At 38.6% G+C, this 26,071-nt stretch overlaps 1 protein-coding gene across 1 annotated transcript in view; it reads right to left on the reverse strand.

The window, feature by feature from the left end:
• The window catches only part of RALYL (RALY RNA binding protein like), a 241,752-nt gene that overhangs the window by 47,266 nt on the left and 168,415 nt on the right, over positions 1-26,071 (reverse strand). Inside the window, exons 5-6 of the mRNA XM_037050234.1 lie at positions 19,745-19,908; positions 11,509-11,622 (exon numbers count right to left, since the gene is read on the reverse strand). Coding sequence (XP_036906129.1) covers positions 11,509-11,622; positions 19,745-19,908 — 278 coding nt within the window. The remainder of the gene's footprint in view (positions 1-11,508; positions 11,623-19,744; positions 19,909-26,071) is intronic.

Raw genomic sequence — 26,071 nt, forward strand, 5'->3', positions numbered from 1 at the left:
AGGACTTCTGCCAAGATGGAGGCATAGGTGGAAACACTGTGCCTTCTCCCACAACCAAGTTTCAATACAACAAAGGTTTGGAGAAACAAAGACACAACCAAAGGATAGAAAATTGAATTATACAGAAGTCCGACTACATCTAACCATTCGTCGGGGAGGGTAAGAGGGGCGGAGCCAGCAGCGAGCAGGGTCGGGCAGGACAGGTCCCCCGACCCAGGCACGCAGGCAGCTGGGAACCAGTTGGGGTGCAGGGCAGACTGATCGAGGTCGCACATTCACGCACAGTGAGACGGACCACGCAGGCCCCAGGGGGCAAGGGCTGACGGCGGTGGCACACTCGAGTGCAGTGGGCCGAAACGCGTGGGCCCGGTGACCGCAGCAGGTATTTCCACCCCCCTTAGTTTTTGTCCATGTGTCCTTTTATACTTGTTCTTGTAAACACTTAGTCCTCTTTCCCCTGAAATTCCCTCCCCTCTCCCCTCTGGTCCCTGTCAGCCTGTTCTCTATTTCAGTGTCTTTGGTTATATCTTGCTGCCTTGTTTGTTTGTTGTTTAGGTCCCTGCTAAAGGTGAGATCATATAGTATCTGTCACTGCCTGGCTTATTTCACTCAGCATAATGCTTTCCAGTTCCATCTATGCTGTGGCAAAGAGCAGGAGCTCCTGCTTTCTTTCTGATGCATAAAATTCCATTGTGTAAATGTACCATAGTTTTTGGATCCATTCATTTCCTGATGGGCACCTAGGTTGCTTCCAGTACTTGGCTATTGTAAATTGTGCTGCTATGAAAATTGGGGTGCATAGGTACTTTTGGGTTAGCGTTTCAGGGTTCTTAGGATATAATCCTAGCACTGGGATTGCTGGGTGAAAAGGCAGATCTATTTTTTTCTTTTCTGAGAAAATTTCATACTGTTTTCCATAGTGGTTGTACCAGTCTGCAATCCCACCAGCAGTGAACTAGGGTCCCCTTTTTCTCCACAAGCTCTCCAACACTTGTTTGTTGCTTTGTTTCTGATGGCCATTCTGACTGGTGTGAGGTGGTATCTCATTATGGTTTTAATTTGCATCTCTCTGATAGCTAGCAATACTGAGCATCTTTTCATGTGTCTCTGGATCCTCTGTATGTCCTCTCTGGAGAAGTGTCTGTTCAAGTCCTTTGCCCATTTTTAAATTGGGTTGCTTGTCTTCTTAGCATGGAGTCATGTAAGTTCTTCATATATTTTGTAGATTAAACCTTTGTTTGAGGTATCATTGGCGAATATGTTTTTTCCATACAGTTGGTTCTCTTTTTATTTTAATACTGTTTAATACTGTTTTCATTAGCCATGCAGAAGCTTTTTATTTTGATGAGATCCCATTTGTTTATTGTTTCCTTTATGTTCCTTGCTCTAGGGGACATATCAGTAAAAATGTTGCTGCATGAAATATCTGAGATTTTCCCGTGTATGTTCTCCTCTAGGACTTTAATGGTGTCACAGCTTATATTTAAGTCTTTTATCCATCTTGAATTTATTTTGGTGTATGGTGTAAGTTGGTGCTCAAGTTTGTTTTTTGTTTTGCATGTCCACCTCTCCCAGCATCATTTGTTAAAGAGAATACTTTTACTCCATCTTAAGTTGGTGCCCCCTTTATCAAATGTTAATTGACCATAGAAACTTGGGTTTATTTCTGGGCTCTGTGTTCTGTTCCATTGGTCCATGTGCCTGTTTTTATGAGAGTACCAGGCTCTGCTGATTACAGTGTCCTTGTAATACAGTTTGATACCAGGTATTGTGATCCTTCCTACTTTGCTATTCTTTCTCAAAATGGCAGCTGCTATGCGGGGTTGTTTGTGGCTCCATATAAATTTTTGAAGTGTTTGTTGTATGTCTGAGAAATAGGCCATAGGTACTTTAATAGGTATTGCATTGAATTTGTAAATTGCTTTGGGTTGTATGGGTATTTTGATGATGTTAATTCCTCTGATCCATGAACATGGTATGTGTTTCCATTTGTTTGTGTCTTCCTTGATTTGTTTCTCCAGTGAGGTGTAGTTTTATGAGCACAGGTCCTTTGTCTCCTTAGGTTTATTCCTAGGTGTTTTATTTTTCTTTTTGCTATATTAAATGGCATTGTTTTCTTGATTTCTGCTTCTGCAGTTTCATGGTTGGTATACAAAAATGCCTTTGATCTCTGGATATTAACTTTGTATCCTGCTGGTTTGCCAAATTCATTTATTAGGTTGAGCAGTTTTTGGTTGGAGTTTGTAGGATTTTCCATGTACACTATCATGTCATCTGGAAACAGTGACAGTTTTGTTTCCTCCTTTCCCATTTGGATGCCTTTTATTTCCTTTTCTTGTCTGATTGCTGTGGCTAAGACTTCCAATACTATGTTGAATAGAAATGGTGAAAGTGGACAACCTTGCCTTCTTCCTGATCTTAGTGGAAAAGATTTTAGTTTCTGCCCATTGAGTGTGATGTTGGCTGTAGGTCTCTCATATATGGTCTTTATTATGTTGAGGAATTCTCCCTCTATTCCCACTTTGCTGAGTGTTTTTATAGAAAATGGGTGCTGTACCTTATCAAAAGCTTTTCCCACATCTATAGATATGATCATGTGATTTCTGTCTTTGCTTTTGTTTATGTGATGTATTACATTTACTGATTTGTGAATATTGAACCATCCTTGCATCTCTGGGGGATGAATCCCGCTTGGTCATGGTGTATGATGTTTTTAATGTATTGTTGGATGCGATTAGCCAATATTTTGTTGAGGATTTTATCATCTGTGTTCATCAGCAATGTTGGCTTGAAATTTTCTTTCTTTGTTGTGTCTCTATCTAGTTTTGGGATTAGGATGATGCTGACTTCATAAAAAGAGTTTGGGAGTCTTCCATCATTTTGGATATTTTTGGAATAGTCTGTGGAGGATTGGGATTAACTCTTCCTTAAATGCTCTTTAGAATTTTCCTGTGAAACCATCAGGTCCAGGACTTTTTTTTTTTGGGGGGGGGAGGTTTTTTTTTTTTATTACTGCTTCAATTTCATCTGCTGTTATTGGTCTGTTCAGGCTTTCTGCTTCTTCTTCATTGAATTTTGGAAGATGATATTTTTCTAGAATTTTGTTCATTTCACCTAGGTTTTGAAATGTCTTGGCATACAGTTCTTCATAATAATTTCTTACAATGCTTTGTATTTCTGTGATGTCAGGTGTAACTCTTCTCTTTCATTTCTGATTGTGTTTAATTGGGTCCTCCCTCTTCTTTCCTTGATGAGCCTGCTTAAAGGCTTGCTGATTTTGTTTGCCTTTTCAAAGAACCAGCCCCTGGGTTTACTGATTCTTAGAATTGTGCCTTTAGTCTCTATGTCATTGAATTCTGCTTTGATCTTGGTTATTTCCTTCCTTCTACTTGCTTTCGGCTGTCTTTGTTATATTTCCTCGAATTCTTGTAGGCGTAGGGTTAGGTTGTTTGTTCGAAATTTTTCTATCTTTTAAAGGTAGGCCTGTATTGCTATGAGACTCAATAGGCCTGTATTGTTTATGAGACTCTTCTTGTTAGCTTCAGCTTCTTAAACTGATTTGTCCTGGCTCCTTGAATTTAGGGTGTGAACTTCTGTGGTAGAATACCTGTGAGATTTAGTGTTGTGGTCTCCCTGATCTCCCAAGCTCACTGGTTTTGGGGTGTCCTTTAAGTTGCCTCTGTTTTTGTCTTTGGGTTTTGAACATTTTTGGGTTTTTCTTTTGTGGGTCCTTCCCTTGGATAACTGATGGTCACTCTGTCCACCACCTCTTGTAATTTGTTGTGCTGGTGAGGGCACATTGTGTTGAAGGTAGTTCTTCTGTGTGTACAAGGTTTTGAGGATTCTCTTTTACTCTTGTTCAGTTGTTTGTACTGGGTAGTTTCTCCACTATTAATTGTATTTCCAGATAGGTCTTGGATTGAGGTTTCTGTGGTTTCCACTCCCTCCTTCACTCTCTTCTGTTGTATGTGCTGGTGGTTCCTTTGTTGTTGGGTTTCCTCTTTCAGTGGGTATTCTAGTGTTTATCGCTTTCACTTATTCTTTTTCGTGGTCATTTTGAGTGGAAGGCAAAATAGTTTATGACAGCAGGAGAGTAGTCTATGATATTTACAGTAGTAGCCAGTAGAGAAGAGATAGGAGATCCTTTGGCTATCTATAGTGTTAACCGTGATCTTCAACCCAACTAGCCACTTTTAAGGAATGATGGACAGAAGATAAGACTCTTACTAGTGAGGGAAGGCTTGTGAGTTGGATCTAGAAAGCAGTTAGTTTGTGGGAGGTCAGATTCTGAGGTAAGGTGAGAGTAAAGGATAGTAAATAGGTGTAGTGTGTGAGAGAATAGAGTTAACCACTAGAGTAATAGAGTCCAGGAACTGTGAAGTGGGCTAAGATCCTGGAGGGGTGTTGTGAAGTCTTTACAATTTTATGGAACAGCTATTATTTTCAATAATATTAGAGCAACAATAATATGACAGTATCTATCTGATCTGGATAACATAAATAGGAGGTATAGACCTTTGTGTAGTGTGCTAAAGAAATACAAATGATGTGAAGGATAGTAAATTTGTAATACACTGTGGAAGAGAGAACAGGGGAAACTTGTCAAATGATACAATATAACCAGCCAAGCAAAGAAGACTATACAGAAAGAAGAGGAATACAAAAATATTATTGAAACCAAAGATGTAAGAATAATGAACAAAAAATAATAATACAAATATGCAATAGCTTGTAGTCTCTCTGCAATAGCAAAGTGAAATTTGTCTCACTGTCTCAGCTATTGGGATGCCCCCTTTTTGGTTCCAGTTCTGGTCCTTTCACAGTTCCAGGTGTTTTATCACACTTGTGAGTATTTAAAAAAAAAAGGCAGGGGAAGGGAGGAAGAAGAAATAAAATTGGAAAAAAGGGAGAAGAAGTAAAAGAAGAAAAAAGGAAAGAGAGGAAAAAGGTATTAAAATATAAAATAATAATAAAAATTAAAAAAAATAGTTAGAAAATACCTCTTGTTTGTTTCAAACTGGCCAAACCGGTTTTTCTGGTCTTGCTGGCTGCAGCAGGCTGAGGGGTGATTGGTGTGGCCTTTCTTGTGTATTCAGCCAGTCTTGCAAGCACTCTCCTGAGAGCTAGTCTGGTGCCTCTCCCTAGCGCCCCAGGCAGGCGATCCAGGTCTTCTTTAGAGAGCTCTTTCCCTAGGGGTCATGCCTTGGCTGGGGTGTGGGTGGGCACATGCGCCAATCAGACTGCCTGGATCCTGCGGGTTTGGGTGTGAACCCTGACCCCTTCCCAGTGCTATCGGGAAATGCAGGGATTTCTGCACAACCACAGGATTGCTGCCTGACTGGGTGGGTAGTAAGCCGAGTTGCTGTGGTAGGAGAATCCCCCAAACAGTTTTACTTTTTGAGAAATTCCTCCTACCTGTCATTCAGTATATCCAAATTCTCCAGCCAGACCAGTGACTATCAGGGTCAGTGCTTGTCACTGCGTAGCATTCAACTCTCCCAAGCTGGTGACCACAGACTCTGCGGGTGATCATGGCCCTTGTGTGTTTGCCTCTTTGTTTTTATTGCCCTCTCTGCGACTTCAAGCAACAAAGTCTCTCCTGGTGCTGCTCAAACCCTGCTTAGCCAGGGAGAAGATGATCCGGCTCTCTCCCAAGGACCCTGAGGCAGGCCCTTGGCTCCCAAGAGTCCATTGTAGACTCAGCACCAGGTGCCTGGTACCTGGCGCCAGGCCTGGGACTACATCCGGGTCCCCATGGTGGTTCCCGGGACCTTATTGTCCTGCAGTAGTCTCCTTACCTTCTGTATTTTTAGTGTCCACTATAATTTCTGGTCTCTTATTTTCATATATGCTGGGGTACTTTTGGCTGTTTGCTCTATTTCTCCATAGGTCAGACAGGTTTTCCTCCTGTGTGTAGGGGGAAGTGGAATCTGCTCCCTCCTACTCCATTGCCATCTTCCAACCACCTTGGGCAACCCTCTTATAATTCTATATAATGTGTTTATATTGGTAATTTTTAAATTTCTTACCTGAGGATAATTTTATTGCTTTTTTAGCGACAGAAAAAGGGAGAGAGGAAGGAAGAGAAAAACATAGATGTGAGAGAGAAACACCAATTTGCTGCCTTTCATATGCACCAGACCTGGGATCATACTCATCTGGACTGGGGATCAAACTCACAACCTACGTGGGTGCCCTAACCAGCAATTGACCCTGCAAACTTCTGGTTATGGGATAGCACTCCAACCAAGTGAGCTACACTGGCCATGGCTATATTGCTACTTCTTGATCAGTCTGTGCACTATCTGTTGACATTATACTTAGGAGGCTGAGGATTCAGTTCTCTGTCACACAGTCCTGACTCGCTTGCCTTCTATTTTCCACTTCTGTTTTCTTCCATATTTTCTGGGAGAATTTCTCCAATTTATCTTCCAGTCCTGTGTTGAGTTATTTATTTGTTCCATCATATGTCAATTTCTGAAAAGCTCTTTTACCTGCCATCTGAACACTCAGTTTATGTTTCACATACTTGTTTCATGAATGTGATCTCTTCTCTTTCCCTCAGAGGGTATTAATCAATGGGTTTTATTTTCAAAAATTCTTCCTGCACAATCTTGGTTTCTTCCAATTTATCTTTTATTTATTGGTATTTGCTTTTTATGTTATATCTTTTCTTCTGTCTGACAATTCTTGTCAGTGCATGGTTACAGTGGGTTATGAGAGTATTGACTGGCAGTGTTGTAAGCATGGGTGATCTGGCTGACCATTTCCTTGGGTTGTGCCCATGCCAGTATCTTTAAATGCTTTCTCTCAGGCTGCTCATATTTCCAGTCAAGAGCTTTTCCAGTGCCTGCCCATAATCTGGCTCATAATGGGGAGAAAACTCTTGGAATTTCTACAGTAATGGTTTAAGAGATACTTCACCAGCCTTCTACTGGGTCAGGAACAGCTGGAAAAACAATACTAGAAGTTTGTTTCCTCAACAGATTTTCTGCCATTTTCTCTCTTTGTTCTTTTTAAAAAGATTTTATTTATCTATTTTTAGAGAAGGGAAAGAGAAGGAAAGAGGGGGAGAAACATCAATGTGTGGTTGCATCTCACATGCCACCTACTGGGGACCTGGCCCTCAACCCAGGCATGTGCCCTGGCTGGGAATCAACCCTTTGGTTCACAGGTCAGTGCTCAATCCATTAAGCTTCACCAGCCAGGCTTCTCTCTCATTTCTTGAGGAATATGATGCTTTTAATGCTGAAATTTGGGGGAATTCAGTGACTAAGATGAGGCATGCATTTTTCAGATGTGCTAAGTGAGGTCCACTGCTGTCTGACTTCTTTAGCTTTGTGCCATTCTCCTTAAAATGAGGCAGGCATTTTTCAGATGTGCTAAGTGAGGTCCCCATCTGCTGTCTGACTTCTTTAGCTTTGTGTCTATTCTCCTTAAAATGAGGGATTTTCATTTTAAAAATCCCATCATAATTTTAATGCAGTTTCAGAAGGGAGCAGAGCTCAATATGTGTGATTACTCCAACATCTCTAATCAGAAGCATCAACAATAGATTCAAACTGTAAATGGTGGTAGGGTATCAGAACAGAAACATAGTTCCATTATAGGCAGCAGTCAGCTCACATTGGAGTGGCATCTTCCCTTTGAGAGCCACAATCTGTGGTTGGCAAACTACAGAATGGTCAGAGAAGAGAGATGGCGGTGGTTCAAGATGCAAAACTCATTAAGTGAGAAGCAACTGAAGAAATTACTGAGAGATATCTGTAGAAAAGAAGATGTGGGCAAAATTTGAATGCAGCTAAGTTGACAATCTGTGGGACAATTAATTATATTGACTCTCTGTTCAAAGGTTGTGGAAAGGTAAGGATGTTATAGCTATTATTAGATATTTAATTGACTGTTGCATTTATAACAAATTAGATATTAAGCTTGGCTTCCAGGGACATGAAAATGATAACTAAACCAAGTGAAATCAAAGTATATTTGGCTCAGAAAAGAAAACCTACCACAGGTATCTGAGACACAGGTGTGACCAAGCAAATGACATCAATGCATTTACTGGAGGCATAAAGATATTAACAAACTTTAAAGTGTACACCATGTATAAAGTGAGTAGCAGTATTGAAAGTCCAATGTTTCTAAAGAAACCATATATTTCAACATTTATTTATAGTATTCCATTCTTGGACATCTATGTATCTTAGACTTTGTATCTGTATCAATTTTGTATCTTTTACCAAGCATATGGCAGGATGAATCTATCCAGTAGGACTCTGGTAACCTCTCTAATTATTAGGTCTAACACTAACATTAACATTATCCATTATCATTGGAATTGTCCAAGAGAGATTGACTGGCCATATACTAGGCTTACCCCTGAGAATAAAATGGAACTAAATAATGTTTAATCACCTTTTAATAGCAAAGATTGTATGCCTGAAAGGTGATTTAAAAAACAATGTGGTCAACAATGGAATAATTAATTGTATCCACTGTACAATACCCGGTCTTTAGTTTCCCTTTTCTCTCCTTTCACTCTTTTGAGTCATTTAACATCACTATGTAAACCACAAAAATGTGACAATTTACATGTGGGTTTTTCTAGAAAAAATCACCCAGCTACAATTATAGGGTAACCTGATGTTAACTGTTATTTGTATTTGTTGTTTTCGGTACATAGTCACTACATTCCAAAGTTGTTATTTGAATTACCCATTGGAAGAATTAACAAAAGCATGGTGGATTCACGCTAATTATAATTTAACAGTTGGGAATACATTTGACTCTATAACCCATTCCTCTAGCTTACACAGGAAGGCCATGAGACCTCAAGAGAAGTCAAAGACTTGCTCAGTCCTGCCTAGGATGTAGCAGATAATAGAGGGAGAATTAAAAAGAAAGAGAAGACATGACATTTTTCTTGGGAAGTTTCTAATCCCAAAGGAAGAAACTGAATACCACACTAATATCTACTAGAAGCAGTTTAAGGTACAGAGAATCCAAAATATTGTAATTATACTTCATTATAATTACTCCTGCTAGCTTAGGAATTCACTTCCAACAAAACAGAAGAAAAGCTGGCACTCTGAAACTTGAACTCCAGGAAAGGTCTGTGTTGGGGGGCTTGCCCCACAATCTCCTTTCTGCAACTACTTCTATGCTGAAAACTTTCATCATTAAATGACTAAGAGTAAATTGGGAATGAGAGATGAATATAACAGTAATAATAAAAGTCAGTGTTAGCTACCAAACAATTAGATTACAACCAAATAAGCATGAAAATAAGTGCCCTTTAAATTTAATGGGGGATACTGAGTCTCTCATGAAAAGGAAATGCAAGCTTTGAATTTTAGTGTTATGCTGACAGAAGATCTCCCAAAAAAGAGATGTGGAAGGTATTATTCATTGCAGGAAAGCAGATGGTCTAATAAGATGGACTAAAGTATCACATTTTCTCTTTGAGGTGATTTGTATTTAAATGAATTCTCCACAATCCTTTAAACTGAAGTGGAAATTGCTTATTAATGTCCTTTGCTCTAGGAGTTGTTTTACATAACAACAAATTTCACAGAAGTTCCTCAAAGGAAAATATTGATTTAAGGAACATCACAGAATATTCTGGTTCCAGAAATGCTTTAGATCACTGCTACGGACATGTGACAAACTTCCTAAAGCCTGCATTTCTCTGGTAAGAAGTATAGGCAGTGTATCTTTGCTCAGTAGAAAATGTATTTAAAATAGAAATTTTTAATAAACGTGATTTTGTTTTCTCTCTCATTTGTCATTCATGTGAACTTAAAACAAGTCAGGGAGACTGCCATGTGCTGGGTAGACGAGTGGCAGGAACCTGGCAGGAAATGCTCATTTGCCTGGATATGTCTGTGTCACTACCAATCTCAGGTGTCTCCCACTGGAGCCTTTACCCAGTGTGTGACTGTGAGATAGAACTTCCATAGGATGCCTTGTCATTTCTCACAATGTGAGGCAGTCACTGTGCTCATTTGAGTGAGCCTTGGGCAGCAGTGGGAGGCATTTGAGCCCTAATTTATTCCTATCTCTCATAGGCCTCATGTGCCTCATCAGAGGTTTGCTTTGTCCTCAGCTCTCAACACACTCAACAAAAGGCTGGCTTCTCTGTGTAATACATAGCTCAGGGGCCACATCCCAGCAGGTTCTCCCTAGGGAAGACTTCCCAGGTAGCCTCATGGTACAGCAATCCTGGGACAAGGTTTTGGTAGCATCTGAGATTGACACTACAAATTGGAAAGAAGAGTGGACTTATCCACAAGATCTGGGCTGGAGACCAGGTCTATCATTAACTGGTTATGTGGTTGTAGAAAAATCTGTTTGCTTCCTTAAAGCTTTGTTTTTTCTTGGGAAAGTGAGGCGGCTAGATTGCAGCAATGGCTTTCAAAACTGTATTATTTATTTTTTAAGTGAAACTTTTTACAAATGAAGTTGTATGTTGAATCCCAGTGGATAAAACAGATGGAGGTGACACTACCCATCTGGGAGCAAAGGCTAGACTGGAGAGACACAGGTTCATCCACCTCCTATGCCCTCTAACCTCTTCTTGTCTCTAAGGAGCCTCAGAGGACCTAAAGCTGCACAACTGAATGTCAGCATGGGTACTGGGGCACGTCCAGGTTTATCCCAGTTCTCATATTTTGTGATTCTAAACAATATCTGTAGACATAGGAAAAGGGCATTAGAATCATATGAGAAGACAACTAAAAATTAAGGTCAGAATTGATAAATCAGAGGAGACGTGATGTGGTAAAACATGTAATCGGTGACTTGGCTGTGGTGGCCAGGGACTCAGGGACATTGTGGGTGGTGAGATTCTAAACTGGGTCCTAAAATTTTGCAGGTTGCAGTCATGGGAGTTGAGCTTCATAATCATGGTTGTGAAATCTGTTAAATTTTGTTGCAGTTAATTTAATTACATAGAATTTTATTTATAGCCTAATAGCATTATTTCATGAATTGACTTTATTTTCTTAAAGATTATTTGATATTGACCTGGCTGGTGTAGCTTAGTGGATGAGCGCGGGCCTGCGAACCACACAATCGCGGCTTGATTCCCAGTCAGGGCATGTGCCTGGGTTGCAGGCCAGTTCCCAGCAGGGGACACTTGAGAGGCAACCATACATTGATACTTCTCTCCTTCCCTCTCCCTCTTAAGATAAATAAATAAAATATTTAAAAAATATTATTTGATATTGAGATATCAACTTTCAACTAAGATCCAACTATTACTTATTAACATCAACATACATTTTTACTTTTCCTTTTAATATATGAATTTTAAACAAATTGGCACATGTTCTCTGAAAAGTGAAAGATCATATCCCACTGTTGCAACCATAGCCTTATAGACCTTATGGTGGATCTGTATTAAACTCTATTAAGTCCTGCCAGTGCCTCTGGCTCTGCCTGTCTCTGTGATTGACAGTGTCTCTGGTTTCATTCTGGCACATCTGTGGCCACACCCTGCTCACTTACCTGCCTCTGCCTTCTGCTGCTTTTCAATCTTCTCCAGGCGCCCTAGCAAGGAGTCAATTTTTGTTTTGATCTGCGTTAGTTCTTTCTTGATTGTCTGTAACTCATCTGATTTCACTGGAAAGGGAAAAAGAGACAGAAAACAACAGAAATTTAAAGGTACCACACACAGCATACATCTCCCAGTCACCCTGTGTTTTCTCCAAATGGTGTCAGACCACAAATGATACTTTTCAAGTATTATTAGGTCCTCATTACCTTTAGCTTATTCTAGAATACCAGTAACTTGATTACAAACAGTGTTTCTCTGTGATGTAAGCATGAAAGTTTATGCAAAAAGATAGAGGGATCTAGAAATATTTTAAAAAATATTTAATTTATTTTTTTAGAGAGAGGAGAAGGGAGGGTGAAAGAGAGGGAGAGAAACATCCATGTTTGAACACTGACATGTGGTTGCCTCTCATGCTCCCCCAAATGGGGACCCAGCCCACAACCCAGGCATGTGCCCTGACTGGGAATCAAACTGGTGACCTTTTGGTTCACAGGCCAGCACTCAAACCACTGAGCCATACCAGCCAGGGTAGGATCTAGAAATGCTTTATAAAATAACTGTGTTAATTCACTTTTGGCCAATAGTTAACTAAAATGGACTCAGACTGAGGGAGGATTAAAGCATGACAGGTGTATTAGTGCTACTTTTAGGACCATGCTGTAATGTGTATTTTAGTAGTCAGTGATCTTTTTAATTTAGTTCTTTGCTGACTGATTGAAATCAAGATACCACATTTATCTTCTAAAATGTGTTAGATGTTAGAGAAGTTTCTCCAGCTCACAGAACCCTTGCTACTTGACCTCTTAAAATCAAACAAAGATACAAAAAAACAAGATAGTGGGTTTTGCCTATGTTTTTTTAATCCCTGATGCTAGAGGGGAAAAAATTCACTGAAGTTCCCATTAGTATCTTTACAGTAATTGTTCTCATTCCAGGCTTTTGCTGTTTACTGCGGTTTCAAAGATAAAAAAATGGAACCAACAAAAGATTGACAATCTTTCATTTTGCCAAGTAAGAATGTAAAATAACAATGTTAGCAAGCATTCTACTATCAACTATAATTATAGAGAAACAGATTTAATAAAAGGACAATTTCATATTTACCAAACACTCCATTAAATGAAACATGTTAATGTTCATGAAAAATTTACTGCACCATCCTTATTTTCTCATTTTGATGAGAACCTTGGGAAATGTTGTCATGAACTCACAATAACCAGAGCCTAAAGATCTTAAACTTGTCATTATGGACCAGCTATACCTTGCGGTGAGCATTTATTAGGTGGATTTCGGGATGTCTGTGCCTCAGCAGAGAGTTATGCTCAAGGTGTGGGGTACAGATCTTGATGTCAACAACTACTCTTTGTTAGTTTTCCTTTCAATTTTATTAAGATCTCAACTTGTATATTCCCCAGAAATTTTGGAAGAAACTGAGTGCTTAGCTTGATTCTCAGTCTTCAGGAAATTTATTACAAATAACAAAAACTAAGTGCAATCTGTATTTGCTTGAGATAGAGTTATTTTTCAACTAAGATACAACATATAATATACATGATTAATTATGCATTACCATAAACTAATTGCTCAAAGGAAGAACAGTTTTTTCAAAGAAAAATAAAACATCCTTTTCTATTATAAAATCACAAAATTTTCGTAGAAAAACAATTTTACTTGTGAAGTAGTTTACAAAATAAAAACTGCAAGAATCAGGGGCCCCATGGAGTAGTGTTCCTACTCTAGAAAACCCAACCTAAAGGAGAACACTGTTTAAAGTAGAGAATTGCTCCTTAGATCAATTATTTCAGACAAAAAAGTGCCATTGGTGAATTGCAGCTAAATTTGAAAAACATTGTCTGTTACAATTGCAAACTGATTCTTCTTTGAAGAATTGTTTCCATTCCCTTTGACGAAAGCACATCACATAGTTTTACTTAAATCTATCCAATTTAATAGAACATATTTTATCTTATGGCATTAGCTTTCAGTGCAGGAGAAATAAGGCTATGGCTGGAAAGTAACAGACTAGATTTCTTAGTAAGTGAGCCATTCCTCAGCCCAGGACTAATTTTAGTCTCTCTTCTTAAAAAAACACAAATAAACCACAAATGCCCAGTTTTATGGAAACCACATTGAAAACCAATGAGAAATCTGGACTCGCCAAGTAAGAACTTTAAAGTGTGCAGGGAGTTAAGGTTTCCTTTGTATAGACTCATGTCTAGCACTATAGGAACACCTTTGATCAAAACTTGATCGCTAAGAAGTTGAAGTCTAATTAGTTAATACTCTTTGAGTTTAGAGACAACAAGGATGTAACCACACAGGTTTTGTCTCTCTGTCCTGGCCCTTACCATGGCATGGTGAATCGGTCTGCAGCCCTGTGTAGGTTGCCTGGTTCCTTTCTTGGAATGACTAGCAACAAGTGCTCAAATAGCCTGGAGGGTTCTGCTCTTGTGCCTGGATTCCAGAAGGGATACCTAGGATGAGCCATCTCTGTGACTATGTGCTTTCTCTGTAACTCTTCTCTTCCTTTTTTCTACCTTTTTAAACCCCTGTTAACAATTTCTCTACTGCTTGGTGGATGACAGTAATTCCCTGTTGATTTTTACCTACTCCGTCAAAATTGGCATATACTTTATGACGCATTTCTCAGCTTTGGATTTCAAAAAATGTTTGCAACTTTGATTTCTGATATTTAAAAAAAAATCAGTTTAGAATTCAGATGAGTCTTAGGTCCAAAGCACCCCTGTCCATTTTTTCTTTTCTTATTTCTTGTGCATTTTAATTACACTCATCATTGGGCTTCTGCTTTCCATCTGCCAAGCCTCTTTTATGGGACCCTCAGATAATATGTACATGTGATAAGCCTTTCCTGCTGAAAATTCTAAATGTCCCAAATTTTATAGGAAAAAATACCAGAAACACTCATACGTGCACAAACTTAACTCTCTAAACTAGTATTCACAGACTGCTCCAAAGAATAATCCCAGGTACACATTCTATTTCCTTTCACAGCAAACTCTTCACTTGAACAGAAAAGTTAGTGCTACCCAATTAGTGTGTGGAACTTGATAGACTCTACTACACATCCATGTACCTAGGGGAATCACTTGTAACAGCTCAGATTTTGGTTCACCATCTACAACTTCCATTCTTGTTGTAAGAATTTATTGAGATAATGTACATAAAGTAGTTAGCACTATGCCCACAACATTATTTGTGCCAATAAATGGTAGAAGCAGAAGATATTTTTCTAATTATTATATTTACTTTTTATTTTTAATATATTTTATTGATTATGCTGTTACAGTTGTCTCATTGTTTTCTCCCCTTTACTCCCCTCCACCCTGTACCCATCTCCCATCATCATTCCCCCACTTTAGTTCATGTCCATGGGCTATACATATAAGTTCTTTGGCTTCTCTATTTCCCACACTATTCTTAACCTCCCCATTTATGTTGTACCTATGATTTATGCTTCTTATTTCCTGTATGTTTTCTCTCTCCCTCCCCTTTCCCCTCCCACTGATAACCCTTCATGTGATCTCTATTTCTGTGAATATGTTCTTGTTCTAGTTGTTTGTTTAATTCATTTTTGTTTTGTTTATATATTTTTAGGTTTGGTTGCCAATAGCTGTGAGTTTGTTGTCACTTTACTGTTCATAGTTTTGATCATCTTCTTTTTCTTACTTAAGTCTTTTTAACATTTCATGTAATAAAGGCTTAGTGATGATGAATTCCTTTAACTTGACCTTATCTGGGAAGCACTTTTCGTGCCCTTCCATTCTAAATGATAGCTTTGCTGGATAGAGTCATCTTGGATGTAGGTCCTTGCCTTTCATGACTTCAAATACTTCTTCCCAGTCCCTTCTGGCCTGCAAGGTTTCTTTTGAGAAATCAGCTGATAGTCTTATGGGAGCTCCTTTGGAGGAAAGTGTCTCCTTTTCTCTTGCTGCTTTTAAGATTCTCTCTTTATCTTTAATCTTGGCTAATGTAATTATCATGTGCCTTGGTGTGTGCTTCCTTGGGTCTAACTTTTGTTGGACTCTTTGAGCTTCCTGGACTTCCTGAAAGTCAATTTCCTTTGCCAGAGTGCCAGAGTGGGGACTTTCTCCTTCTTTTTTTTTTCAATTTCTATCTCTTGCTCCTCTTCTGGCACCCCTATGTTTCACCTGTTGGAATGTTTAAAGTTGTCCCAGAGGTTCCTGAATCTCTCCTCATTTTTTTAAATTGTTGTGTCTTAATTCTGTTCTGGTGGAATGTTTATCTCTTCTTTCTGCTCCAAACCATTGATTTGAGTCCTGGTTTCCTTCCCTTCACTGTTGGTTCCCTGTACATTTTCCTTTGTTTCACTTTTCATAGCCTTTACTTTTTCCTCTATTTTGTGACCATTCTCAACCAATTCTGTTGAGCATACTGATTATCAGTGTTTTGAACTCTGCCTCTGAGAAGTTGGCTATCTCTTCATCTTTCAGTTGTATTTTTTCTGGAGCTTTGATCTGTTCTTTCATTTAGGCTATATTTTTTTTTCTTGGCATGCCTATTACTTAGTAAGAGGCAGAACCTTAGGCACCAAAATGAGGAAATCCACTTTGCTGCACTGTGGTGCTGCATGTGGGCAAGGGGGTCCAAGAGGAAATAATGCTGCTGCTTAGTTTTCCTCCTACTTTTAGTCACTTCCTCTGCTACCCACAAGCAAATTGGGCCCTTCTGTTGCTGATACCCTAGTGGGTGGGTTTGTGTACATTCTAAGATCCTGTGGGTTTCTTCAAGGAACACTCCTGGGAGGATGGGAGTTTCTCCAGTTGCCTCAACCCTCACAGGTTTTTTCAGTCAGAGGTTTTGAGGTTTTATTTCCCCAAGCTGGAACCCTGGGTTGTGTGGTCTGCTTTGCTCTCCAGTTGTTCCTCTGGGTTTATCCACACACAAATTTGGGACTTCCCATTCCACCAGCTGCCACCTGGCCTCCAGTACTCTACCCTGGCTGCCTCTCTCTGCTTCTCTTACTGGTTTGAATGAATGTTGCTCCTTTACTTTCTTGGTTGTTGGACTTCCATACAGTTAGATTTTCTGGCAGTTCTGGTTATTTTCTGTTTTTAATTTGTTGTTGTCCTCCTTTTAGTTGTGTGAGCAGGCAAAGTGTACCTACCTACACCTCCACCTTGGCCAGAAGTCTCCCGCTCCATTCTTAGTAGGACTTAGCTCAGCATCTTAAACACAGAAAAGACTTAGCAAATATCACACAATCTGTAGGCATGTGTATATAGCTGTGGTCACTGTATGCCAATTTCAAGCAGACCATCAAAGTTGATTAAAAGTTTTGTGTATGTGCTGGGCACTAAATTGGAGCTGACTATGAAATATGAAGTTAGATAAGCAAACACAAAGTGCAGAAATAAAGCTAGTGTGGAAATATTCTTTTCCATTATCATAAGCACTATGACAAAAGAGTAAGAAAAGAACACCTGCCTTTGGCAAACACCATTTTGCATTTTTTCCCAATTCTACCTCAATTATTCAAAAGCCGTACTTCTGGTATTTAAAGACACATCACATTGACTAGAACACCTTTTTTTTATGTATATTAAAATTAAATTAAATTAAATCTCAATAGCATTAGATATCACAAGCAAGGAGTATTTCTCTTACTAAGAATAATACTGAATACTTTTAATTGCTTTGCTGTTATACAATTGTTGTGTAACAGTCCCCTGATGTAGACAAGTGGTGAGATTGGGCAATTAGATATAATTATTAGATATATGAATTTTGCAATTTAAAAATTATGAGTGTGAGGATCTGAGAATACTGTTTTACTTCTCAATTGGCTCCCAATCTTTTCCCCCTGCCTCCTCCTCTACAGCTCTGGCTGCACTACTCATAACTCCTTTTCTATGTCATGTTTTCAGCATCCAAACTTTTGTTTCTGTGGTTTGTATTGGTTTGCACCACTCTCTCATTCTTCCTAGTACATGCACTTTAATTCTTAATAAACATTCAGCTCAAATGTTACCTAGGCTTTGAAGTCTCCCTCCATGCTTGGTCCTCTTCTTCACCATACTCCACTCCACCCATACTCCTTTCAGATGACACTTTGAATGACCATTTTTCCAAAGGTCTTTCTCTGACATCAGAGCTGACAACACCAGTTTTTTCTACATGCTAGGGTAGACAGTATAAGGTTACCATGCAGCTGATTCTACACAGTTAAGCTGCACTTGTTGGAAAAAAGGCTTCTTAGGGAACATTTCCATAGTAAGAAGATATTTCTATTTGTTGCAAAGGCTGATGCTTGCCATTGACATTTGTATGTGGAGATAAAGAATGTAAGTGTCCTGTAAAGCCAAGAACACTCTTACACAATGAAGAATTGCTGTGGCCAATGGGTCATTAATGTTTCTATTGATAAACTTTGTTTTAAAAGTGACGACATGGCAAAAAATCCACAGATATTTCATATTTATGTTTGAAATTAAGTTAATATTACTATAGTAGAAAAAATGTTCTACAAACCTAGAAGGCAACTTAATGTTCATTTTTCACAGCAAGAACCAATTTAAGAACTTTCTTTGCTTTTGACAATAACCTGAGTGAATATAACACTGGTTAGGGATTGCTTATGAAACCATTTTCTTTTATTACTAAGAATTAAAAAAGGAATTCTTATTTATCTACTCAGAGCAGATAGATAAATGGGTAGATAAGTACAGAAAGATCTGTAAATCTATTTAATTTGCTATTTAGGTGATAGTAGCTAAGTCAAATTCTCAGTCATATTCTGAGCAAACTAATCTTTTGTCAGTATCACCAAAGCAGCAATGCTTTCCTGCTTCCTGAACTACTTTTTTGGACATTTTCATGTGAAAACAAAGTATTTCAGCAGTGATTCTGTCTTGGCACTTCTGATAGTACTGAAAGGTAAAGGGCAGTGTTCTACAATAGACATAGCATATAGTATAATAAGAGGTCCAGGTTGCAGTCTTAGCTCTACCATTTACTAGCCATGTGACCTCTCTGTGTTTACTTATCAATAAATTGGGATAACAGTGTTTGCCTTACGTGTCTTAAAGGGTTGGAATGCCAAGCAACCACAAAGTCCCTACAAGAGCCTCCCAAGCTGCACTGAATCTTGTCTCCTTCTATCTTTTTTGTGCTAATTAACAGCTACACTTTCATCCCTGGCTCTGCTGCACCTCACTGGCTCCTTAGCTGTTCCCTGACTATGCCAATTTAACATGTCTGTTCACCATTCTCTCTGCCCAGAATGCTCTGCTCTGATAGCTTCAGAGCACTCTCATACTCATGCACTTTCCTGAGGTCTCTGCTCACATATCACCAGGTCCATGAGGTTGTCATAGTTGCTCCTACGATGTAGAGTTCTCCCAACTTTCTCTATTGCTTTATTATACTTTATTCTTGGACATAGTGATGATATACCCTATACCATCTCATATTTTAATTTGTTTGCTTATCATCTGTCTCTTCCTTGCTAGACTGTAATCTCAAAGAAGGCAGGATATTTTTCTTTTCTTTCCTTAGGAATATTATTCTAATAACAAATTGGAATTTTTCATGAATCAGTCTATGTAAAAATTTAGAAGTGTGTTTAGTTAGACATTTTATGTCTTACTTTTTAATAATGTAAAATTATGTAAATGTTATTTTATTTTTATGACATTAAATATGTTTTCAGGCACATAACTCTCAAAATAATTTTAGAATAGCATGGCAAGATGCTTTTAAAATCTCTCCTATGTAATTTGCCTATATTAATTATCTTAATGCATTTTTAAATACTCATACCTGCACTAATTTGGTATATTGTTTCTATGAAAAGTAATATATGCATTTTATTCAAAAGTACAATAATGTATTCACTAAAATCAGTATGTTCTATTTTGGGACTTTTTATGTCACAAGGTAAGTGAGTCAACAGCTTATTATTTGCCCAGATAAAACAATTTTCAAATTGGTCCTGAGTTCTCATCAGTCATATTTGTATCTATTTCCTCTCCTTTCCCATATACTGTGATAGTAAGCAGATACCATTATTATCCATTTTATATTTCTCTAGTATTGTATACACTGCAGACATTCCATAATTGTTTGGTTAACTATTGAATATAGGCATTCATGCAATGATATGTACCTCCACCCTTCTTTAAAAGAAAAAAAAACTAGATTACTTACATTTAGAGCACGATGAAGAGGATCTGCTGATGGCAGACCTTGATCCCCCTTTCATAGAAAAGACTCCTTTTCCCCGGCGTGTTGTTGTGACAGCTACCCTGGGGCGCTTCAGTGGGATGACTGCACGAGGAGGTGGAGGAACACGGCCATGGTAATCAAATAACCTGCACCAAACACAGATGTAATAAGATATGCTTATGCCTCAGTGTTCCATCAAATATGGGAAGTGATTAGAGAATGGCCTTGTAGAAAATGTTAATAAATGCTTTGGTTATTGGTGTTCTTTAATATTTAGAAATGGGAATTTGTTGAAAGGTTCATTTTTCAAAAGAAATAAAAATATAGCCTATGCCTTGTGGACATTAGTATCTTGCTCACCAATATGAGCTCATTTGTCATGTATATAGGCCATATATAGACCATGTGATTTATTAAGATTATACTGATATTGTATCAGCATAATTTGTTTTCTTGGTCTCACCAATTTACCCTTCTTAGGAACAGAAACCTTCCATTTATGTATTAGACATCTAGGAGCACACTAGCATGAAAAGAGGAAAAGATCATGGAAAATCAGGAACAAAGAAAAATTTTGTCTAATCAGTAAATGGCTTAGGAACTTCCATTCAGGATGATGGAATATGTAAATACAGCTCACCTCCATTCACAACCGCATCAGAATTGCAACTAAAATACAGAAGACCCATCACTCAGAACCATCACTCAGAACCACCACAGGTTGAGTTGAATGGGAAGTCTGACAACTACAGAATTGAGGAAATCACATCCATCCAGAATGATAGAAAGGAGGTGGAAACATGGAATGGGCAAGTCCTACATCTACATGTGGTGGATAAAAATTCAGGAGGGATATTTTGGTAGTGAAGGGTTCCAGGCCCACACCAGTTCCCCTGGCCCAAGATTCCAGTGCTAGGGAGATAAATCCATATAATTTCTGGCTGCAAAATCCAGTGGGGATTGTGCAGATTCTCACACAGTTGTTCTTAAAGAACATACACACACACTCATTCCCTCTGAGCTCTAGCACTACGGTAGCAGCTTGAAAGGCATAGATGGCATACATGGAGGAACTGAAGTTTCTGGCATTGGGGTAAGAGCTGGGGGACAGCTTTCTCCCAAACAGAGAGATGGGCAAAGGACATTGTCCCATTTCTGAGCCTTCTCCCCAGAGACACAGGCCAGCAGGGGGTACCATATTTGAGACTTGTGGAAAAAGTGGAGGCAGTCTGACTTTCTCACTCAGGTGTCTGTGTAGCTAAGGAAAACAATGTTCCCATAGCCTTGAAGGGGTCTAATAACTGGTGTTCTCATAGCCTTGAGACTGGGTCTAATAAACTGTTCCCATAACATGAATTAGGCTTGCATGCACAGAATTATGTTATGTTATATAATTTCTGGCATCTTGCTGGCTTTATTTCCCTCTAGTACTTAAACATCTTTGGGGTCAGGAAAACAGAAACCACACTATTATATTTCACAGGTATGATTGTATGTGAAAAATGTTTGACTAGGTATGAAGGGACTGAAAAAGCAAAAAGGAAACTGTGATACAATGAAATTAGGGATGATAGGAAGAAGTGACCTCCTCTATGGGTCACAGAATGGAGAGAGAGGTTGGGATTTTGACAACTTAATGCAAAAAAAGGGACTTTCAGGCTGGCGCTGAGTGGAGCTTCTGTTCAGTCCACACTGCTGTGTCAGAGCCCAGAGGAAAACCCTTGCCTCTTCCAGGGGCATGAAGAGACTCTTCTGCCAACCAGTGGGGCAGAATCATGCAAACTGGAGTCAACCACTGCTGCTGGAATGAATGGCTACTACAAGGGTGAAGAAATAGGGCCAGAGTGACAGTGACAAGAACAGGATGCCAAAGCAAAGAAAAGAAGCAGACAGGAAACAGCACATCCTCTCATCCTGCTCCAGTTTGCTGTGTCCCCTCAGGTCCCTTATTGGTATGGTTTGCAGAGTCCCAGCCCAGCTGTGGCTAAAGACATGAATGAAGCTGAGAGATAGCAACTTGGAAACTAACTTGCATCCACATGGTACTGTACCTGATTTCTGCCCTATTTGTGGATTCTGATGCACATAAGTGGGGATCTCCAATGCTTAAGTAGTTTTAAACTTCTAGAAAACTTCTTTACACAATATTCCATCTACTGTGATTGTTTTGATATATTGGCCCAGCAGTAACTTTTAATATCTATCCATAATTTCAGGAATTATGAATGAAAAGTATCATTAAATTAGACTTGAGTGGTTATTCTAAACTTGAATCTTTTTATATCACACAAAGCATTGAGCAATAATTTACAGAATTTGGTGACATTTTTTTCCTGAAAGATCAAGTATGGCTCGAATGCTTGAGTATTGGAGGTGGGGACCTCACTGAAAATCTTGGAAGAGTTTAAAGACAGAGAACAAATAGATATTATTTGTCTACCAGTCTCAAGCAAAGTGATTCTTTAAAAATAGTTTTCTGCCCTGGCTGGTATAGCTCAATGGATTGAGTGTGGGCCTGTGAACCAAACAAACACAGTTCGATTCCCAATCAGGGCACATGCCTGGGTTGCAGGCTAGTTCCCATCAGGGGTTGCACAAGAGGCAACCATACATTGATATTTCTCTCCCTCTCTTTCCTTCCCCCTAAAGATAAATAAATAAAATCTTTTAAAAATTGTTTTCTGATCAATTGTAACCAAAAACTTATTTGAAGTCGGAGTAGAAATCATAGGAGAATTTCTTCCCTAATTTTGTTCTTGACCCATTTGTTGTTTAATAGCATGCCATTCAATCTTCATGATTTTGGGTGTTTGTTTTTTCCTTTGGGGTTGTTTTCCAGTTTCAGTTCCTTGTGGTTGGAGAAAATGCTTGGTATGATTTAAATTTTCTTGAATTTGTTGAGGCTTGTTTTGTGTCCTATCAGGCAGTCTATCTTTGAAAATGTTCCATGTGCGTTTGAAAATAATGTGTATTTAGATTCTTTGGGATGAAGAGTTCTATATATGTCAGTTAAGTCTATTTCATCTAGGGCATTGTTCAATGCCACAATAAACCCAAGTCTCTATGGGCAATTAATAATCGACAAAGGGGGCAGTAACATAAAATGGAGTAAAAATAGCCTCTTTGACAAATGGTGTTGGGAGAACTGGACAGCTACATAAAAAAATGAAACTTGAGCACCAACTTACACCATACACCAAAATAAATTCAAGGTAGATAAAAGACTTAAATGTAAGCCACAACACCATTAAAATCCTAGAGGAGAACATTGGCAGGAAAATCTCAGATATTTCACGCAGCAACATTTTTACTGATATGTCCCCTAGAGCAAGAGACACAAAGGAAACAATAAACAAATGGGATCTCATTAAAATAAAAAGTTTCTTCAAGGCTAAAGAAAACAGTATTAAGATAAAAAGAGAAGCAGCTATATGGAAAAACATATTTGCCAATGATACCTCAGACAAAGGTTTAATCTTCAAAATATACAAAGAACTCACACGACTCCACTCTAAGACAAGCAACCCAATTAAAAAATGGGCAAGGGACTTGAACAGACACTTCTCCAAGGAGGAAATACAGAGGATCCAGAGACACATGAAAAGATGCTCAGTATTGCTAGCTATCAGAGAGATGCAAATTAAAACCACAATGAGAGACCACTTTACACTGGTCAGAATGTCTATCATAAACAAAGCAACAAACAACAAATGCTAGAGAGGTTGTGGGGAAAAGGGGACCCTAGTTCATTGTTGGTGGGATTGCAGACTGGTACAACCACTGTGGAAAACAATATGGAATTTTCTCAGAAAAGTAAAAATGGACCTGCCTTTTGACTCATCAATTCTACTGTTAGGAGTATATCCCAAGACCCCTGAAACCCCAATCCAAAAGAACCTATGAACCCCAATGTTCATAGCAGCACAATTTATGATAGCCAAGAGTTGGAAGCAACCTAGATGCCCATCGGTAAATGACTGGATCAAAAAACTATGGTACATTTACACAATGGAATTCTGTGCTGCAGAAAGAAAGAAGGAGCTCCTACCCTTTGCAACAGCATGTGTGGAATTGGAAAGCATTATACTGAGTGAAATAAGCCAGGTGGTGAAAGACAAATACCATGTGATCTCACCTTTAACAGAAACCTAAACAACAAAACAAACAAGCAATCAAAATATAACTAAGACACTGAAATACAGAACAGGCAGACAGGGACCAGAGGGGAGAGGGGAGAGAATTTCAGCGGAAAAGGGGAAGGATTCACAGGAACAAGTATAAAGGACAGACACATGGACAAAAACTAAGGGGGGTGGAAATGGGAGGGAGGTGGGAAGCACTGAGCAGGGGTGGGCTGGGATGGGAGTAAAAGATAGAAAACTGTATTTGAACAATAATTAAATAAAAATGCTTAAAAACATTGCAAAAGAACAAAAATAATTATAGGAGAACTTATGAATTTTGAGTATTTCAAACAGTAGAGGAAGAAGATATACTAAAATGCTATAAAAATCATTCATCTGGATTTCAAATATATCCTTGTTTAAAAATAAATTGGCATCTTAATTTGGTTTTATAGACTACACAAAGTCTGTCCAGAAAGTATTCAGCCACACACTATGAAACATAGAGACCTTTATTGAAGAAGATACAAGATACAAGAAACATTGTGTATAGAACAATGACACCTCAGTCCTCTTCAAAGTAGGCACCATGGGACCTCACATAGTTCTTCCAACACCTCTTCCACTGTTCAAAACACTGCAAAATCCTTTGTCGGAATCAGCATTAACTGCCTCATCATATTTTCTCCAATCTCATTGATGGTCTGAAATCTCTTCTCTTAAATAAACCTATTATAAAATGTTCTTAAAATTTCTCTTCCTATTTTAGTTTTCTCATTTCTAAGTTTTATGCTGAATTATTTCTATTGACTATTTTAAAGAAATTATGAGAATATAATCTGCAAAACAGTGTCATAGTAAATATGTAACTGACACATGCACTGACCATCAGTGCCCACAGTGTCATGGATGAGACATGAGACAAATTCACATGGACTAGAGTCCTGTAGAGAAAAAGGGATGGCACAGCTACTTCCTCAAGTGGGGAGTGACTCGGAGTGGCCTGGTAACTCTCTCAAGGGGAGAGCATGCTGTCCCTTGCCTAGACAGGCTTCTATTGGGCTTTTTGCACAGGAGTTCAGGTACAACTTATTAATCATTGTCAGGCAGAAAACAGTAGATAGTATACAAAGAACCATTAGGATTTTTTCTAAGTCAGGGTCTATTAGCTAAAAGATTACAGAACTTTGGGAAAACAAATTAATTTCTTGCTCGGAACTTTATCATTTAACTAAGAGCATTCTTATCAAAGCAGGCTTCACAAGATTGTCATGACTTCTTTCTTATGCCAGATCACCTCAGACCCCTCTCTAGCCAAGCAAAGGGCTATACCACCTTCCCCATCATAGGTTTTCAGGCTTAAGTGGATTAGAGCCAGGAAGTGCTTCTCCCAGACAGAAATGGGGACTCAGGCTGTGTCACAATAGCTGGGGGGTGAGGGTCCATCACTCCCTCTTTGTTGCAGCCCCCCAGTCTTTTCATGATGGCCTCCCAAATGATCATGTGTGGCTTAGGTTGCCCCTCTCTCTGAGGAGTCTTACCCGTCATGGACTAACCGACCATGCTTTGGGGGGAGGGGAATGAAGAAGATGCAGCGTTTGCTACTAGAGACCAGCTTTGTCTCCTTGTGGCTTGCATTCTGGAGGTTGCTCACTCAGCCTTATATATGGAGAGTTTACAGCTCTTGAAACCAGGCAGAGTGGTTCCCAACATGTAACAATCAACATTCTAAAGTGATAACACTATTTTTTGTATAATGCATAACAATAACACAAGTGGTTCAGAGCATATAATTTTGAATAAATAAGTAAATGTTTCCTCATATTTTTCCTCTGAACATTTATACTTCTCCAATGTGCTAAGTCATGCAAAAACTTGTGTATGCAATATAAATAATAGAAAGCTTTTGAATCTATGAATTGCATATTTATACAAATGAGTAAATATCATACTTTTATTCCTTTTATTATTTAATGGAAATGTTTTAATTGCAGTACAAATCCTTTTCACTATTTAACAAAATATTCTAAGAGTTTTTAGTGGTAAAAAGTTTTACTTGTTAAAAAATTTTCAATAACCAACCATACAAATATCTATAGTATTCATTAGCGATCCAACAGATGGTCAGGATAATAAAAAGATTTCCTGATGAATATTCCCACAAGTACTTCAGTAAACAGTTTTG

The sequence above is a fragment of the Sturnira hondurensis genome, unplaced genomic scaffold (genome assembly GCF_014824575.4).
Source record: "Sturnira hondurensis isolate 20B ecotype Veracruz unplaced genomic scaffold, ASM1482457v3 Scaffold0006571, whole genome shotgun sequence".
Classification (NCBI taxonomy): domain Eukaryota; kingdom Metazoa; phylum Chordata; class Mammalia; order Chiroptera; family Phyllostomidae; genus Sturnira; species Sturnira hondurensis.